Source organism: Anabrus simplex, chromosome X, assembly GCF_040414725.1.
Source record: "Anabrus simplex isolate iqAnaSimp1 chromosome X, ASM4041472v1, whole genome shotgun sequence".
NCBI lineage: Eukaryota > Metazoa > Arthropoda > Insecta > Orthoptera > Tettigoniidae > Anabrus > Anabrus simplex.
This window is the reverse complement of record NC_090279.1, coordinates 116,338,919-116,358,354: the sequence shown is the minus strand read 5'-3', so window position 1 is coordinate 116,358,354 and position 19,436 is coordinate 116,338,919. Positions and strand designations below refer to the sequence as shown.

General features: G+C 38.5%; 1 protein-coding gene across 5 annotated transcripts in view; it reads right to left on the bottom strand.

The window, feature by feature from the left end:
* The window catches only part of LOC137503381 (oocyte zinc finger protein XlCOF28-like), a 148,506-nt gene that overhangs the window by 38,061 nt on the left and 91,009 nt on the right, over nt 1-19,436 (bottom strand). For all 5 annotated transcript variants that reach the window (XM_068230970.1, XM_068230973.1, XM_068230972.1 and 2 more), the window contains one exon: nt 15,580-15,678. In XM_068230970.1, coding sequence (XP_068087071.1) covers nt 15,580-15,678 — 99 coding nt within the window. The remainder of the gene's footprint in view (nt 1-15,579; nt 15,679-19,436) is intronic.

The following is a 19,436-nucleotide window of genomic DNA, read 5'->3' as shown; positions in this document are numbered from 1 at the left end:
CTTGGTCAACTCTTGTTCTTTTCCGACCCCGAGGCTATTAGGTTTGCGAGGGCTAGGGAGTCTTTCGTTTTCACGCCCTTCGTGGCCCTTGTCTTCCTTTGGCCGATATCTTCATTTTTCGAAGTGTCGGGCCCCTTCCATATTTTCCGTCTGATTAGTGTTATATAGAGGATGATTGCCTAGTTGTACTTCCTCTTAAAACAATAATCACCACCACTCCCGCTCCAGACTTCCAACTTTTCTGAACATTTTACAATTCTCGACTGTACTGGGAGCAGAGGAACGCTAGCTTTTTCTGATGCACTCGCGGGAACAACTACTGATAATTTCGAGTAGCTGGAAACTGTCTGCTTTCTTCGCTTTATCTCTGTATTACTTTTATGAGACATCCCACAAACAAGGCCTTTCTATTATATTATTAATTAAGTCCAGAGTAATCTCCTTGCTCCACTCCATTTCTGACTATAATTTTAGTACCGGTATAGTGCAGAGAGAACAACATACGTGCGTGAACTGTATTTGTAGCTTATAACAAAGAGAATGAGTGTTGTAGAGTGTTGTAACTATAATCCTACTTCACGAGAAGCACGACGTTTGCGTCGTTTAGGCTATCTGTTGGCATGGAAACAGCACGGAAGTTGCCGAAGCTGTGCCGTCATCTCACGAACAGCGAACTGACTTGACATGTTTTCCATTTGGAGCAGAAAACACGCCAACATGTTAAAAGTGTTAACTTCAACATTCTGAGTTAACATGCAAAGTCAATTGGAAGACACAATCACAATTGTAACATGTTAAATTTAACATGTTGCTGTTAAATGTTAATTAGTGGAGACCGGCCTTAATGTAAACTTCGCATGACTATGTTCTCCAGTGGTTGTACTCAATTATGTATCCATAAGGGAACAGCTGGATGTCTAATTCCTTTGTTTGGAACGCTATTTGAATTTATGTGAAAATGAACTTTCTGTGTGTCAATAATCTCGAAAACTTTATGATGTATTTACATTCTTGTATTGCGTAATACTCTTCTGTTGAACTTGTTTACGTTTATCCTGTTCGGCTAAATGCATCTGTTTTCTAGAACTTGCAATTTAAAGTGCTGACCTTTAATTCATTCTCCTATTCTATTTTGTTTCCAATCTTCCCTAATGTTCCTTATTTCACGTTGTACAGCTGGTTGGAAAACATCTGTTCTGTTTAATGAATATAATTGTAAAGGTTACTTGGATGAAATCCAAACTGTCTCTATCACCGATATTTGTAATATTTCCTTCATGATTTGTTGTGAAAAGTGTTCTAATCTTTTGATACTTTGGTGCTGTACTATTCTTAACTTGTGTCTTGTGTTTCAATAAATCTATTTTGTTTATCCGAAGTTGCCAATTCTTGTTCATCCCCTAGTGTCCTTGTGTTTTCGTGACTGTACATTATAGACATGATATAGGCTTTTGGGCTTATGCCGTGTCAAGAAAATAAGATGAAATTCTAATGTTTCGCAGCGAACAATGCTCTACGTCATCAGAAGAAAATTTCGACTGTCCTCGAGAAAGGCTTCTAAAACAATGAACGAGCTAATAATTTAGACGTTACCCAATAGAAGTGGAAATGGTACGTTCATTCGCCTCCTCGGACACGGTGTATCGCTAGCGTTTGAAGCCGAGGCTGACGGAACTATCAGAATCATTCTGAGAGGGTCACATAACATAACAGGCGTACGCACATATGACGGTATGACATTGACACAAGTCTGGAATGAAACATCTGGTGATGAACGTACGAATTTGGAAAACATCGAAACGAAATAACAATAGTGAAGGGACAGGGAAGGGAACACCTACGTAAATCCTTAATGGCTGGAAACCGGGTATTACATAATTGATAGCCAGTGTCCCTGTTGAAATTGTTAGTATTTCTACGTATTTCCACAGCATCCCGTATAATCTTGGACCTGTAGTGTCTTATGTGAGTAAGAGCTCGAGTATCTTGGAACATGACATCATAACCCGACTATAGCGAGTGCTCAGCTATTGCCGATATGTCTGGCTGGTTGAGACAAATATTACGTTCATGTTCCTTGATGCAAGTACCAATGGACCAGCATGTTTGGGCAATGTATACCTTGCCGCAAGTACAGGGAATTTCGTATACCCCAGGATGTATACTGTACATTGCTATTTATACCTCCCCCTTTGTACCATCCACGGTATACCTCTCGTCCAGCACTTGAATATATTGCTTCCATGATCCCATTTTATTTTTTGTAAATAATTATAATAACCAACCTGCCACAATGCCAAAGCAGATGATGGAAACCCAGATAAACAGAAGGAAGGCAAGGAGACCTGAACTAAGGTAGTTGGAAATGATCAAGAAAAGTATACTGGAATTAGAAGAAACCTGGATAGAACACAATTAAGGAGGAAGAATGGTACTGCATGTTATGAAGTTAAAATTTCAGGAAGATGCCCAATTCGACACTATAATAATAATACAGTAAAACCTCGTTAATTCCAAGTTGTTGGGACTCAAAAATTGGACTTCGAATGACATGATTTCGAATTAATCGCCAACACGTAATTCGGAAATGCCAACCCTTGTGGCGTCACAATATATTCTAAGACTCGTTACTGCATGCGATTAACCTTCGTTCACAGTTTAAACCTCTCAAATGCCATGGGAAAAAACTATTTACAAAATGTATCCAACAAGGTGCATTTACAGTATTCAAATAATGCACTTGGATAACTCACCGGCAAACATAACATCACGCAATGAAATCGAAAGAAAGCAAACATGATTCAAAGATGAGGAGAAATCTATACTGGCTCCCCTGTGGAAGTGCTTTATGCAATGGATTACTTTACTGTATGCATTTTAGATGTGTTGTACTTGCAGGGAAAGTACCTGATGCCCTTAAAACACCATGACTTATTGAACTTCCCTATAACGAGAGGAGAAAGTCTCTCGCTTCCGTCCGCATTACAACAATAGTACAGTGACTATACTTATTGGATTTCCCGCCATGGCACTTCTAAGACCCATTAATGCATGCAATCACCTTAATTCTCAGTTTAAACTTTTCAAATGCCATGGAAAACAATATTTCCGAAATCTATCCAACAAGATGCATTTACATTATTCAAATAATGCACTCGGATAAAACAATGGCAAACATAACCTCACGCAATGAAAGGGGAAAAAAAAAATTAAAAGGCGAGGACAAATTATGCTGGCTCCCCTGTGTAAATGCTTTATCTTTTGGATTACTGTACTGTTTGCATTTTCAGATGCCTTGTACTTGCACAGAAAGTGCCCGACGCCCTTAAAACATTGTGGCTTTTCAAACTGTCCTACGATGGGGGAAGGAAGTCTCTCACTTCCGTCTGCACTGCATTACAACACAGTACATTTCCCGGCTGGCAACAATTCTCTCCTTTAAAACCATAAGTCCGTTTGGCCTCAGCATTTAACAAAATAAACAAACAATGCAGTTTCATCGGCACTGACAACATTGGTTGGTGCCTACGAACTGATTATATAAGCAACACTTTTACGCCAAGTGTCGGCATCGTCAGTGTTCACGGATTCTACCTCTCCGCACACTGCCTGCTATGTGATATTGTGGCATTCCTTAAAATGCTGAATACAAAATTAATTACAAGCCCACTCGAACTTAACAGATATGAAGCACACTGTAGACGCACCGAAGTGGGTGAAAGTGCGGAATGTTACCCCTGCATGTTCCGTGGATAATGCGTTCTTTCATGACATGGAGAAATTTTGAATTCATATAACTCTGTAAAATACTCTTTTTTTTTTTTTTCAAAATGTAAAGGTAGGGTTGAATTAAAAGTCTGAATTTCGGTAACGGGACAGACATTGTTCTTCGAATTATGAATTGTCCGTATTTCGAATTAAACAATTTAAATAACATGCAAAACAGTACCTCATGTTTCCGGGAACGAGAGCTGCTTCGAACTAGGCGAGATTTTGAATTAACCAATTTAGAATTATCGAGGTTCTACTGTAAAATCATGAAAAAGTGACTCACAGGTGTTTCAAATAAATTTAACAGGATATACCCCAAAAGACAGGACTGTTGTATTCTACAAGCCAACACCTCTCAATTAGTCACAAACTTAGTTATTAGTTTATTTTACAATGCTAACGGTATTTATGTATGATAGTAAAACAAAATTTACTAGACATTTAACCAGATTGATAACTTAGAGAACATCCAATGTGAATTAAAAATTGTATTTTTAGAGTACGTGTTCAAATATGAATCAATATACCAGTGGACAAGACTAAGTGCATAAACCTGTCAAAGTGGTTGAACAATTTTAAATTTTAAATATTTTAGTGTTATTCCAATAATTTTATATTAGATTTCAGTATTTCACTGTATGTATATATAAATCCTGTAAGCCATCTTTAACTAGTCAAATGTGGACACCTATTGTAATGCAAAAGGACATTTTAAATAACTTTCATTAGATTTTAAGGAGTAATGCAAGTTCAAATATAAACAGGATCCTGATTATATTCTCATGATTTTGAGACAAGAAACACGGCTGCTGATGCAAATAATATAAGGGCAAAACATGTCCCATTTATTAAATTATTATTCAGGGTGTCCACCAAATCCAGATTTTGAAATTCCCTGACATTTCCCTGTTTTCCAGACATAAAAACAATTTTTTCCCTGACACACAATGACAAAAAAATTAAATTATAATAGGTTTCCAGGTATGGCCGTAATATTAAAATACATTTTGAAACCTTAACATGCAAAAAATAAATGAGTAATTAATGTACATATTAAATTTCAAAACTTGCAAGTTTAATTTAGTCCAATTTAATTCACTTTAAGATTTTAAAAAGTTATTACCATTACTGCTTCAGTGAAGAAATTTCTTCATCTATAGCGAGCAACGACTGTCGAGCTTCTGCCATCACCCTCCGCTTCTTTTCTTCTAATTCTTTCAGCAACAAAGTGGCCTTTCTCTTATTTTTTTTGCAAAGAATCTGCTGCTTCCAATGCTTCACGTTTCTCCTTTAGATTTTAATGTACAAAGCATGCGCACTCCTTGCAGCATGGAGCATGTTCTTATTAATGGAGACCTTTTCAATTCCACCAAGGTTTGAGATAGCATCATATACTCTTCTTTGTGCTACAAGGGATTCTTGTAGCATGTTCTCTACAATAATTTCTTTATTCAGAGAAAAACCACGTTCAAGTGAAGCATTTCCATGAAACAATATTAGTATCATTTTGAGAAATGAAGCTAACTTTTCTGTGTTCAAATTTACTGTCGGCAAGACAGTACGGAGCCAAAAGTGATCTAATCTCTCATTTTTAGAAGACAAAGAATTCATTACTTCTTTGAAAGTATCATTCTCACACACAGAAGTGAACTCCCTTTGTATATGATCAGCTTCATTACCCGAGATCCATTTGTTTTCAACAAAGACTTTTAAAGCTACCCTTAGCCGTTTGCTGCTTAGAGGTTGCTTGGCTACACTTGGATCAAAACAAGAAATTCCTTTAGTCAGTTTATATGCCAGTGGTGACCGTTCCAGTATCTTCTTGCACAAAGCTACTATTCCTCTTAGACAATCTGTGCGAAACACTAATATATCTCTATCATTTAATCCAGGAGTGCCACGAAGTGCTGCTCTAGCAGCATAACCTATGTCAATTTTAGATGCAGGCAGAAGATTTTCTTTACTGTCTAAATTAATTTTGAGGACATTTCCTGAAGACTGCAGTGACTCGGACTTAACAAACCTTGTCATGACATTTTTCATTGTTGCAATGAGAGATTCATACAGGAGTGGTGCAAATGGAAGATCTGTCAGAAACTGTTTTAGGAATGGTTCCAAATCTCCAACAAGAGATAATAAAAATGACAACTTGGCCTTAAGTAGCTGATCTTTAACTGAAGTTGATACTATTTTGAAGCTGTTACAGTTTGGGATTTTCTTGTTTGTGTTTGTTCCTTCCACATATTTGTCAACATTAGGTAGAATATCTATAGCACGTTCAATGACTTTCGAATTTTCAAGCCATCTTATAGCACAATATTTCAAAGGAAATACGTTTGAACCTGAATAATGTGTATAATCAGCACGTCTTGCAGGAACGTAGCAAAACAAGAAGTGAAGAGCACGAAGAAACTCGGCAATATTCCACTGGGTTTCTTTTACTGCTATTTTATATGAATTGTGCACAGTATGCAAGCCACAAGATCCAATGTTCACCAAAAAAGGAGCATCTGGATCATCACTTAATAAATTACCAATATCCTGAAGGAACTTTTTATTAACATTTGGACCATCCATTGAAATTTGTAAGAGTTTTTTTTAGATGGAGCCCCTGCAGTGCTCGCACAAAACCATTTAACAAATCTGAGGAGGTAGAGTGACCAAGAAACACGGAATCAAAATAAGAAGTGCATACTTCATTGGTATCAGGATTGAAACCACGAACTACAAGATCCATTTGGCCCATCTGAGAGACTTTATTCAGCGACTCGTCAAAACCAACGGTGAAATGTGTGCACTTATGACACATCTCAAGAACTTGCTTATGAAAATAGGGGGCCAAACCATGAGTGATTGTATATGCAATTTTTGTTCTGTGCAGTTGAACTTTCGAAGCTATTTCAGAGTCTGGAAACATTACTGGGAACAAACGTACACTAGCTTCACTGGAACGTAAAGAATGGTGTTGCATAACCGTATGCATGCAACATATAATCTCAGCTTTGGTTACTTCCTCTCTTGAAAGATAATTCTGTAGACATCTCGTCTCTGGTGAACCTTCTTTAATGGAAGAAAAAGAAGAAGAAGAAGAAGCAGAAACAGTAGCAGTGGAGTCATATGTGATAGAGTTCGTTGTGGTAGCTGTGGCAGGCAGAGGACAATTTGTGTTTGCGGCCAGGGTATTATCTACTGAGTTTAAGTCATTTTTTACTTCACTTTCGAATGTTCTTTTTTAAAATAACTTGAAAGGGATGATGAGAACTGGCTGAAGTTGACACTACTGGCATGCTTCTTTCCTACCATGTGACTTTGCTAAGAGAAAATGATGTTTTACATATTATGCAATATGCTGAAAATTTGTCCTGAGCCATGGGTTTCAACCACGTTCTGAATGTATCATCAAGCAGCCACCTTTCATTAAACAAAGTTTTCCTTGGCTTTGATGAAGACATTGTTAGCTGAAAAAAGTAAGTATATTGTAAAAAAAATAATTAAATAGTCCTATACTCCGCACGACTTTCTTGTAAACTGACAGTTCGCAAAACAAGTGAGCACTGCCTTACCTATGCTGCCAGCACTCTACTGCTTCGATAACAGTTGATGCACTCGTAAAATGTAATACCATACTATGAAAATCACACGCAAAACACAAGTGAAAACAAATTCACAAAACTTCCTAACAATATCATACACTAAAACAAGAATAGATACATTATTATAAAGTGTAAAAGAAATAAATTATTCGTGGCTAATGACCGGCATAAGAAGGAGGTTATGGCTGATCGATACCACGGTGTCAATTTTTGCCGAGTCACATTCTTGCCGCGTGTCTTGCACGAACTATACAGGGGTATGGTACACAGATGAACTATATGGTAACCAACACACGGATGTAAATAAAATTACAACTACATTGAACACTATTAAACCTATATACCACACACGCCGAGTTAGGTAACTTAACCACGTGGTGATGTAGGCAATACAGTTGGCAGACAGGTTTCAAGATTACGCTCAACCGATATAAATTGATATGAATGGTGGTTTGGGATTGACTGGATCAAGAACGAATACATACAAATATACTTCACAAACTCAAAATCTCCTAACCAACAAACAACCTTCATCTTACAATGTGATGTCACTTTATTTTAAATCTTGCTTCACAGACGAAAGGGTAAGTGTTTTTATACATTTTCCATGTTTTACCTTTCTTTAAACCCACATTCTCTTCAAAAATACCTTCCTAAGCATTCACTCTCCTCTTGTTACAGACTTCACACCAAAGAGCTCTATCAACGTCGATAAACCTTCGACTTTCGTCCTTCAAATAAGATAAATACATCTATAGACAACCGAATGCTTTTCCCTTGCTCCCACAATTACGTAAGGAAGACTGTTATCTTCTCATAACACATTCGACTTTCACTCCTTCAGCCAGTTAAATAGAATATAGGCAGCTGAACAGCCATTTAAGAGATCTGTTGTCTTATCACAACATACGATATTGACATCTGTAACAGTGTATCAGCTTTGCTTTTTCTTATCATCTTCAAGGAGGCACATTTCTGTTTCATTATAAAGACTGAGCTGTTTACTGCCCTACCCCAACAAGTTTTTCAACCCTTCGGAAAGTATATTCATGTGAACTTATGACATGCAGCTTGATACTGCAATTTTAGCCAAGGACATTCTAATATTTTGCATGTTTAGACTGACACCTATAATGATATCCTCCTTTTATGGCTTGTAAGAGCAATCAGGATCCTGATTTTTCACCATACAGGTTTGAATTTGAGGCTGATGATGCCCTTAATATGGGCGAAACATGTCCCTTAACATTTTATAATAATATTTAATTTCTAAAAAGATCTCTTTGTATTGAATAGGTGGATATATAAATAAACACTTGTAACATACTTTGTATTTCCCGGTTTTCCAGTCATTTTTCGAATTCCCTGACATTTCCCGGTTTCCCCGGTTTTCCATACGGGTGGCCACCCTGTTATTATTAAAGAAATGCATTTATTTCTGTTTCCCCATTTGGAGGCTGCCAAAAAGACAAAACTACATAAAAATTTTGATTAGTAATTGCAAGGGCTGTTTAAAATGTGTCTATAAATAGGTATATATATGGTTCAGGTTTGTGGGTTACTGTAGTCATGTCCTAGTTCGTGAACCATGGGCAACGGCTGAGTGGCCTAGTAAGTGGTCCTGAGAGTCGGGATACCAGTTGCTATGGAATGGGAGTGGGCATCTCGGACATATTCTGAGTCGTGGCCCTCCTTGTGCTCAGGCGGCTAGGACTATACAATCCACCGGTGGTCCATAACCCGTTAGAGGAGAGATCCTCACTTGGACTATGTGCAAGTAGGGCAGCATCCTGCTTCATGAATTTACCGAGCTCAGAACACTTTAAGCAAGCCTCGGACCTATGGGAGTAATGGAGTCCCACTCCCATTTGACAGGCGAGGGACTCCTTGGAAACAACTTGGCGAATGAAATGGAATTCGATGGGGAGCTATCAATATTAATGAGGATTATGGAAGAAAGAAGGTAGAACTGGCTAAGTCAGCAAAGAGGATGCATCTGGATGTGCTAGGAGTAAGTGATATTCGGGTAAGGGGAGATAATGAGGAAGAGATAGGAGATTATAAAGTGTACTTGACAGGTGTTAGAAAGGGAAGGGCAGAGTCTGGGGTAGGGCTCTTTATCAGGAATACCATTGCACGCAACATAGTTCCTGTTAGGCACGTAAATGAGCGAATGATGTGGGTAGATTTGTCAGTTGGAGGAATTAGGACAAGAATTGTGTCCGTGTATTCACCATGTGAGGGTGCAGATGAGGATGAAGTTGACAAGTTTTATGAAGCATTGAGTGACATCGTGGTCAGGGTCAACAGCAAGGATAGAATAGTGCTAATGGGCAATTTCAATGCGAGAGTTGGGAATAGAACTGAAGGATACGAAAGGGTGATTGGTAAATGAGGAGAAGATATGGAAGCTAATGGGAATGGCAAGCATTTGCTGGACTTCTGAGCTAGTATGGGTTTAGCTGTTACGAATACATTCTTCAAGCATAAGGCTATTCACCGCTACACATGGGAGGCTAGGGGTACCAGATCCATAATAGACTATATCTTAACAGACTTCGAATTCAGGAAATCTGTTAGGAATGAACAAATTTTCCACGGATTTCTTTTATGATACAGACCACTATCTGATCTGTAATGAACTAAGTATCTCTAGGCCTAGGATAGAGAAAGTGAAATCTGTCTGCAAACGAATAAGGGTAGAAAATCTCCAGGACGAAGAAATTAGACAGAAGTACATGGATATGAGAAGTTTCGAACAGTAGACAGTAAGCAGGTTCAGGATATAGAAAGTGAATGGGTGGCATACAGGGTTGCTGTAGTAGAAACATCAAGGGAATGCCTACGAACAACTGTGTGTAAAGATGGGAAAAGGCGAACATCTTGGTGGAATGATGAAGTGAGAGCAGCTTGTAAACGTAAAAAGAAGGCTTATCAGAAATGGCTCCAAACAAGGGCCGAGGCAGACAGGGATTTGTATGTATATGAAAGAAACAGAGCAAAACAAATAGTTGTTGAATCCAAAAAGAAGTCATGGGAAGATTTTGGTAATAACTTGGAAAGGCTAGGTCAAGCAGCAGGGAAACCTTTCTGGACAGTAATAAAGAATCTTAGGAAGGGAGGGGAAAAAGGAAATGAACAGTGTTTTGAGTCATTCAGGTGAACTCATAATAGATCCCAGGGATCACTGGAGAGGTGGAGGGAATATTTTGAACATCTTCTCAATGTAAAAGGAAATCATCCTGGTGGTGTTGTAAACAGCCAAGCTCATGGGGAGGACGAAAATTATGTTGGTGAAATTAACCTTGAGGAAGTGGAAAGGATGGTAAATAAACTCCACTGTCATAAGGTAGCAGGAATAAATGAAATTAGACCTGAAAAGCTGAAGTATAGTGGAAAGGCAGGGATGAAATGGCTTCATAGAGTAGCAAAATTAGCGTGGATTGTTGGTAAGGTACCTTCAGATTGGACAAAAGCAGTAATTGCACCTATCTATAAGCAAGGGAACAGGAAGGATTGCAACAACTATCGAGGTATCTCATTGATTAGTACACCAGGCAAAGTATTCACTGGCATCTTGGAAGTGAGGGTGCGATCAGTCGTTAAGAGGAAGTTGGATGAAAACCAGTGTGGTTTCAGACCACAGATTTTCAGTATGCGCTAGTTAATCGAAAAATGCTACGAGAGGAATAGGCAGTTGTGTTTATGTTTCGTAGATCTAGAGAAAGCATATGACAGGGTACCGAGGGAAAAGATGTTTGCCATACTGGGAGACTATGGAATTAAAGGCAGATTATTAAAATCAATCAAAGGCATTTATGTTGACAATTGGGCTTCAGTGAGAATTGATGGTAGGATGAGTTCTTGGTTCAGGGTACTTACAGGGGTTAGACAAGGCTGCAATCTTTCACCTTTGCAATTCGTAGTTTATATGGATCATCTGCTGAAAGGTATAAAATGGCAGGGAGGGATTCAGTTAGGTGGAAATGTAGTAAGCAGTTTGGCCTATGCTGACGACTTGGTCTTAATGGCAGACTGTGCCGAAAGCCTTCAGTCTAATATCTAGGAACTTGAAAATAGGTGCAATGAGTATGGTATGAAAAATAGCCTTTCGAAGTCTAAATTGATGTCAGTAGGTAAGAAATTCAACAGAACTGAATGTCAGATTGGTGATACAAAGCTAGAACAGGTCAACAATTTGAAGTATTTAGGTTGTGTGTTCTCCCAGGATGGTAATATAGTGAGATTGAATCAAGGTGTAGTAAACCTAATGCAGTGAGCTCGCAGTTGCGATCAGCAGTATTCTGTAAGAAGGAAGTCAGCTCCCAGACGAAACTATCTTTACATCAGTCTGTTTTCAGACCAACTTTGCTTTACGGAAGCGAAAGCTGGGTTGACTCAGGATATCTTATTCATAAGTTAGAAGTAACAGACATGAAAGTAGCAAGAATGATTGCTGGTACAAACAGGTGGGAAAAATGGCAGGAGGGTACTCGGAATGAGGAAACAAAGGCTAATTTAGGAATGAACTTGATGGATGAAGCTGAACGCATAAACCGGCTTCGGTAGTGGGGTCATGTGAGGCGAATGGAGGAGGATGGGTTATCTAGGGGAATAATGGACTCTGCTATGGAGGGTAAGAGAAGTAGAAGGAGACCAAGACGATGATGGTTAGACTCTGTTTCTAATGATTTAAAGATAAGAGGTATAGAACTAAATGAGGCCACAACACTAGTTGCAAATCGAGGATTGTGGCGACGTTTTGTAAATTCACAGAGGCTTGAAGACTGAACACTGAAAGGCATAACAGTCTATAATGATAATGTATGTATGTATGTAAATAGGTATACTACAGAAAAGCCTAAATAATAAAAAACTGTATCAGTCAATAGTTATGAAATCCATGAGAAATTCGTCATAGGACAAAGATATATAGCTAGGAGTATAAATGATTTTTTACTATTGCTAATGATCCTTTCAGGGCTGCAAACCCAATGTCCCTAATGAATTGGTTATGCAAATTAAATTTCTTACAAAAGTTGTGGAATGTGTGAGTGATGGTGCCTCTTGCTCCTATCATCAATCCTAACACATCTATGGAGTCCAGATGATATTTCTCGGCATAGTATGGAATTGTGGGTTCATATATATCACATTTCTCCTTTTGTTCATCATGTGGTTGAGTCGATGATGCTTCGGTTCACAATACTGTAAAATTTCTAATGTAATAAGAAAATATATTTTATTGAAAAGGTGGAAAACCTTAAAAATAAAAATTAGATTTTAATATTATAGACAATGGTAGTTGGATAAAGGATGGTTAGGTACCATAAACATCTCAACCTAGTGGGAGATGAAAATGGGAAATGGATAATGGTTATGAATTTAAACTGAAAAATCTAGAAAATCCAGCAGTTGATATTTAAACATAATTTTCCAATCAAAAAGCAACTTCCTTCATTAAACACAAAATATGTTAAACATAAATAATGCTACAAAATGCTAAATATAATTTTTAAATGCTAAAATCAACTATTTATTTATTTATTTATTTACTAGCTGATGTACCCGTGCTTCGCTACGGAATTCTACATTGTATACAGAATTCTAGGTTAGGTAGTGTACACGTTGTGAGCAAGATTGTATTAAATTGCATAGCTTTTTCTTTTTTTTTTTTTTTTGCTAGGGGCTTTACGTCACACCGACACAGATAGGTCTTATGGCAATGATGGGATAGGAAAGGTCTAGGAGTTGAAAGGAAGCGGCCATGGCCTTAATTAGGGTACAGCCCCAGCATTTGCCTGGTGTGAAAATGGGAAACCACGGAAAACCATTTTCAGGGCTGCTGATAGTGGGATTCGGACCTACTATCTCCCGGATGCAAGCTCACAGCTGTGCGCCTCTACACGCACGACCAACTCGCCCGGTGCATAGCTCTTAACCAAATGTATTTTCTCATGTGAAGAATGGGTTAGGGAATTTTCATTGTAATGGTACCATCAGTCACAATGAGGTTGGGGAGTTTTCATTATAATGGCAGACACTCACTCTCCACCTGCTTTACATTCTCAGAAAGACTGACTTGGTGGTTTTCTCAACTGAAATTAACATAGGTCATTACAATGATGTCAGTAGGAATGGCGCGATTAAAAGCAAAGCTTTCATATGAAATACTCGGGCAAATGAAAAACCAGACATTTGCTCACTTTTAATGAACAGTACTACGCTGCCGATCTAACAGTCGAGAGTTCCAGAGCTGGAATGACCAAGTCAGCCGTCATCCGTGAACACTCTCCGTCTTTTCTCGGCGCGGAGAGTGTGTGTGTGTGTGGAATAGTTGAGAGTACCACGGCAAAAAATATGCCCTTTTACTAAACTGTTTCCTAGGAGTACCTGATGAGTTGGAAAATCTCAATTCACTACACTGGCAGTGGAAAAATCTATCCGACTTGGGGGCAAATTCTTCATCCAAGCCAGAGGATAAACCCCCTCTTCACTGTTAATTTGGAATAAAATGAATGTAGAATTTAATAAAAGTGAAGGGGAAGAAGCTTTTCTTAAGAAACGGCTCTTTTCAGGGTTGAATTTTGAGTTATTTAAAGAATTGTGGCGCTATAATTTGGAATAGGCCTAAATGATGATTCTAGACCAGGCCATACTACTACTACTACTACTACTACTACTGAGTGAGTCTCTGCCTTAAGTGTGCACACTGATCATTCAAAACAGCGTGTCAGAGTAGGGATCGAACAGCTGTAATACTATGATGAACCAGTGTGTTACATACCAGCAGTATCAGAAAATGTATAAATAAGAGGAATGGCATGCTAAAGAAGAAAGTTTTCTAACTCCCCAGCTATTTCGCGCCAATATTCAGGCAGGCTGTTATACTCAGCACGCAGCAGTACGTTAACCCCATCTATCAGAGTTGAGTGGCAGCATAAGAGACAAAGAACATTACGACAAACAATGGTCAATATAATATTATTGTTGATCAATGTTATGCACATTCGATATTGTTGGCCTTCACATTTAGTTTTCTTCCGACACTGAAATACCACTTTTATTGTAGTCGGTACGGTAAAACTGAATAAAACATAAATAATCGGAAATTGTACTCTCTATAACTTTTGCTATGTAGTACTTTTCGATGGGGCCAAAAACATAGGTATTTAAAAATTAAATTTTACGCGCTTTCCCCTAAACTATAATTTCATCCAGGGTGAGTAAAATTATTTAAAGCTTCGACTGTATTTTCTTATTCCCCGGCGCTATATACTGATTTTCATTAAATTCTGTTAACCCATTTTCTCGTGGCTTGGCGCTGATATGGACTTAGCACGAAAAATACAAATTCATGAATATCTGTGTTATCATAGCCGGTACGGTAAAAATGTATAAGACATAAATTTTTTTTTTGCTAGTTGCTTTACGTCGCACCGACACTGATAGGTCTTATGGCGACGATGGGACAGGGAAGGGCTAGGAGTGGGAAGGAAGCGTCCGTGGCCTTAATTAAGGTACAGCCCCAGCATTTGCCTGGTGTGAAAATGGGAAATCACGGAAAACCATTTTCAGGGCTGCCGACAGTGGGATTCGAACCTACTATCTCCCGAATACTGGATACTGGCCGCACTTAAACGACTGCAGCTATCGAGCTCGGTAAGACATAAATGATCGGAAATTTAATTCTATATAACTTTAGTTATGTAGTATTTATCGACAGGACTGCTAATAATAAAAAATATATTAAAATTAAATTTTAGGCCTTCCCCTAAACTACCGTTTCACTCAGCGTGAATAAAATGATTTATAGCCTAGATTGTAGTGGCTCATCTTCCAACTTCACATACCGATTTTCATTAAATTATCTTCAGCCATTTTCCTGTGATGCATGTACATACATACATACAGACAAATTACGGAGAAGTAAAAGTGCATTCATTTCCTTGTCACTTGCGGACATGACTGATACAGAAATACCATTCTTTTCAAATTCTGAGCAATGTACAGACAAAACTCTTATTTTATATACAGATTTGGAAGAAAAATGGTTCAAATCCCTTGTCATACCACCTCCAGTTTTATGAGGCATATAAAAAAATGACATGAGAGCTGAATAAAGCTTGGTAGATTTTTCTGGAGAGTTACTTTTTAACTCCTTTTAAACGCAGCGTAGGAAAATATGCCATGAAATTAGAAAAGGGATGCTTACCTGGAGAGACAGGCCTTGAGCTGAGAAGCCAGGAGAGATTTGAGTCTGTCCAAAGAAACGGCAGGAGCAGGAGACTCAGCCTTACACATGGGCACTTCTCTGGAAAAAACATTAAAAATTGGCCATATTCTATGACAGAGGGAAAAAAAGTAGTAATCTAAACAAAACAGGTACTATATGAACACTGAAAGAAACACTAGCAGTCTTACTAATAAAGGGTGTATAACTTTTATACAAGGTTTATACACTGTTTATGTGCAATTTGTTACTAATAAACCGTGTATAAGCCTCCTGTGTATACATCCGTTACATTTATACACTGAATTGCTTATATAGACCAGGACCCTTGTATAAGCATTGTATAGCAGCAAGTGACGAAAAAGAAATGAGTGGTATTTACTGTCTGTGGTAATATAATCGTGTTAAAATATCCGACTTGTCCATTAACTACACGTTGAAAGAATGGAAAATATTGTTTACGATCTCCACGATATTTGTAACAGAGAAGGCATACAATATTTAGAGGTTATGGAGGCTGGACATATTCGTAACCTAAAACATTTTAAGAGATGGAGTGATCCATTTCTCCTAGATGACTAAAGTTCTAAAATGAAATATTTATTTACGAAAGAGTATGCTCAAATTTTCATGACTACAGACAAAAATGACTTAATGAAAGCTCCAAAGGTGGCTCTATACCATAAAATATCGTTGTAACAAACACCAGTTAACGAAATGTTCAGAATAGCAAAATTATTTTAGGCCCCTTCCCTTTTCCCCATTTAACATGTGTTAAAATATTTCATTGTAACGAATTTCGAAATTTCAGTATAACGAATTAAAATGTAGCCTTTTTCTTAAAAATATAATTGAAATTCATCCTGTTTTAATCGCCGGGTATATCGCACAACATATTTCTATACAGCTAATACCACACGGCACACTCTATACACCACACAGGTGAAACTACCGGATAACGAATTGGGGGAAAGTAAGCAAACACATCACAAGTCTGACAAGCAGGTTTCCTACCCAACAGCACGTGAAGATTCTTATTCAGTTGTGGTGTACCGGTACTGAACGTCATTACAGTAAAGCCTCGTTAATTCCAAGTTGTTGGGATGCAAAAATCGGACTCTGAATTAACCGTCAACTTTTAATTCAGAAATGCCAACCCTTGTCGCATCACAAAATATTCTAAGACCCGTTACTGCACGCAATTAACCTTGATTCTCAGCTTAAACCTTTCAAATGTCATGGAAAAAACTATTTTCAAAATGTATCCAACAAGGTGCATTTACAGTATTCAGATAATGCACTCGGATAACTCACTGACAAACATAACCTCACACAACGAAAGAAAAACAAAGCATGATTCAAAGGCGAGGAGAAATCTATGTTGGCTCTCGTGTGCAAGTGGTTTATTCATTGGATTACTGTATTGCATGCATCTTATATGCCCTGTACTTTCACGGAAAGTGCCCGACGCCCTTAAAACATCGCGGCTTATCGAAGTTTCCTATGACAAGGGGATAAAGTCTCTTGTTTCCGCATGCACTGCAATAGAGTAAAATGACTCCAATCCAGCTGGCACTTCTCTCCTTTAAAATCATAAGTCCGTTTCGGCCCTGCATTAAAAGAAACAATGCAGTTTCGTGGGCACTGACAATATCGTTCGGTGCGCACGAATTGATTATATGATAAAGATGTTGATTCCCATAGGGAACCTGAAATATTTCTTCCGAATGAGTAAATTTGTAATACCAATATAGTTGGTCCATTATTGGACATTATACATTTTCCCTATGGGAATCAACATCTTTATCATCTGATGGCCAGGCAGGCATCAATTTTTGAAAATGAGACAAAGTCTCTCATAGTGCATTGGCACTGCTGGTGGCTCACAAAAGCCTACACAGTGGCCTCCACGGTATGCACTAGCCATGCGTCTTGGTGGGTGTGTCATTACAACTGATGAGCCCAACTTGGCACACTGGGGCGAAACGCTGGCAACCAGGAATGAGTTAGCTGGAAAATTTATAATGTCCAATAACGGACCAACTATATCGATATTGATTATATGAGCCACGTTTTTTGCCAACTTTCGGGACCGCCAGTTTTCATGGAGTATGCTTCTCCGCACACTGCCTGCTACGTGATATTGTGGCGTTCCTTAAAAGGCTGAATACAGAAGAATTAAGATTTCACTCGAACCTAGCAAATATGAAGCACACTATAGACACACTGAAGTGAGTGAAAGTGTGGAAAGCTACCCTGCACGTTCCAGAAGACATGTTCTATCATGATGCGGATAAATGTTGAATTTAGGTTACTCTGTAAAATACTATTTTTTTTTAAATGTAGTAAAGGCAGTTTTGAATTAAGGGTCTGAATTTCGGTAACGGGGCCGACATTGTTCTACAAATTATGAATTATCCATATTTCGAACTAAACAACTGAAAAAACATGCAAAACCATACCTTATGTTTCTGGGAACAAGATTTTTAAATAATTGATTTTGAATTATCAAGGTTCTACTGTATGTAGGATTAATTTCTTATACAAAGAAAGCATATTAAAGCCAATTTTCTATTGATAAAAATACCAGTATCTTCAAATACTGGGCTGCGCAGATTGGATTGCAGTATTCGCGTTTACAGGATACGGTTCAGGTAGCCATTTTCCATACATACATGTACGCAACTGGCCGAGCTGGATATGGATTTCAAAGTAATCAATATGTAAGAAGTAATTCTATTGGCTGGGTAGGAACGCCACATTTACAATCAACCAATGAACGTTACGGTTTTACCTTAAGTACTGCATTCCGTTTATTCACGTCTCACGAGGCGTTGTTCGTTCGTGATGCCCTTGGCCCACAACGAAAGAAGATGAGGACAGCAGACTATGGGGAGGTAGACAAAGCCGTTTCTACGTGGTTTGTAGAAATGCGAACCAGAAACATTCCTGTCAATGTCCCACTGTTATCCGAACGTGCACAATCCTTTGCACATTTGCTTGGATTTCTGGAATTTATGGGGAGTACTGGTTGGCTTCATAGGTTCCAGGAAATATATGGCATTTCCCACAAGGTTGTAAATGGCAAAGCAAACAGTGTCCTAAAGGAAGAGGCATCTTCATGGCGGATGGAGACACTATCAGCTGCCTTGAAGGAATATTCGCTGGCGGATATTTATAATGCAGATGAGATTGCACTACTCTACAAATTAATGCCGAACAAAACCCTTGAATTCAAAGGAATAAGTATTTTGGGGGCAAAAGCTCCAAAGAACGGATAACAGCTCTTTTGTGCACCAACTCCACAGGGGTGGATAAACTGAAGCCTCTCATAATTGGGAAGTTAGGGAAGCCAAGGTGCTCCAAGGGAGTACAACATCTGCCCTGTGAACATAGGCAAAACAAAAAGGCACGGATGACATCAGTGATCTTCGAAGAGTGGCTGTTTTGCCTGGAACGTCGGATGAAGGCCAAAAAGAGGAGAATTCTTCTCATCCTAGACAATTACTCCTCTCAAAATTGTGAACATTTTATTTTTGCCTCCAAATACTACCTCAGTTCTGCAGCCACTGTATCAGGGGATAATTCACATGGTGAGGCGGCATTACCGAGCTTGTGTGGTCCGGTGTATGCTATGTAACATTGCCTTAGAGAGAGACATTAATGTCAACTTATTGGAAGCACTGCAGATGTTCAGTGCTGCTTGGAGATCACTGAAAGAAGAGCTAATCAGGAACTGCTTTAGAAAAGCTGGAGTGGGTTATGAAGAAGACAACATCGCAGAAAGTGAAGAGTTGGATACAGAAACAGAGGAGAACGGGAAGCATTTGTGTGAAAAG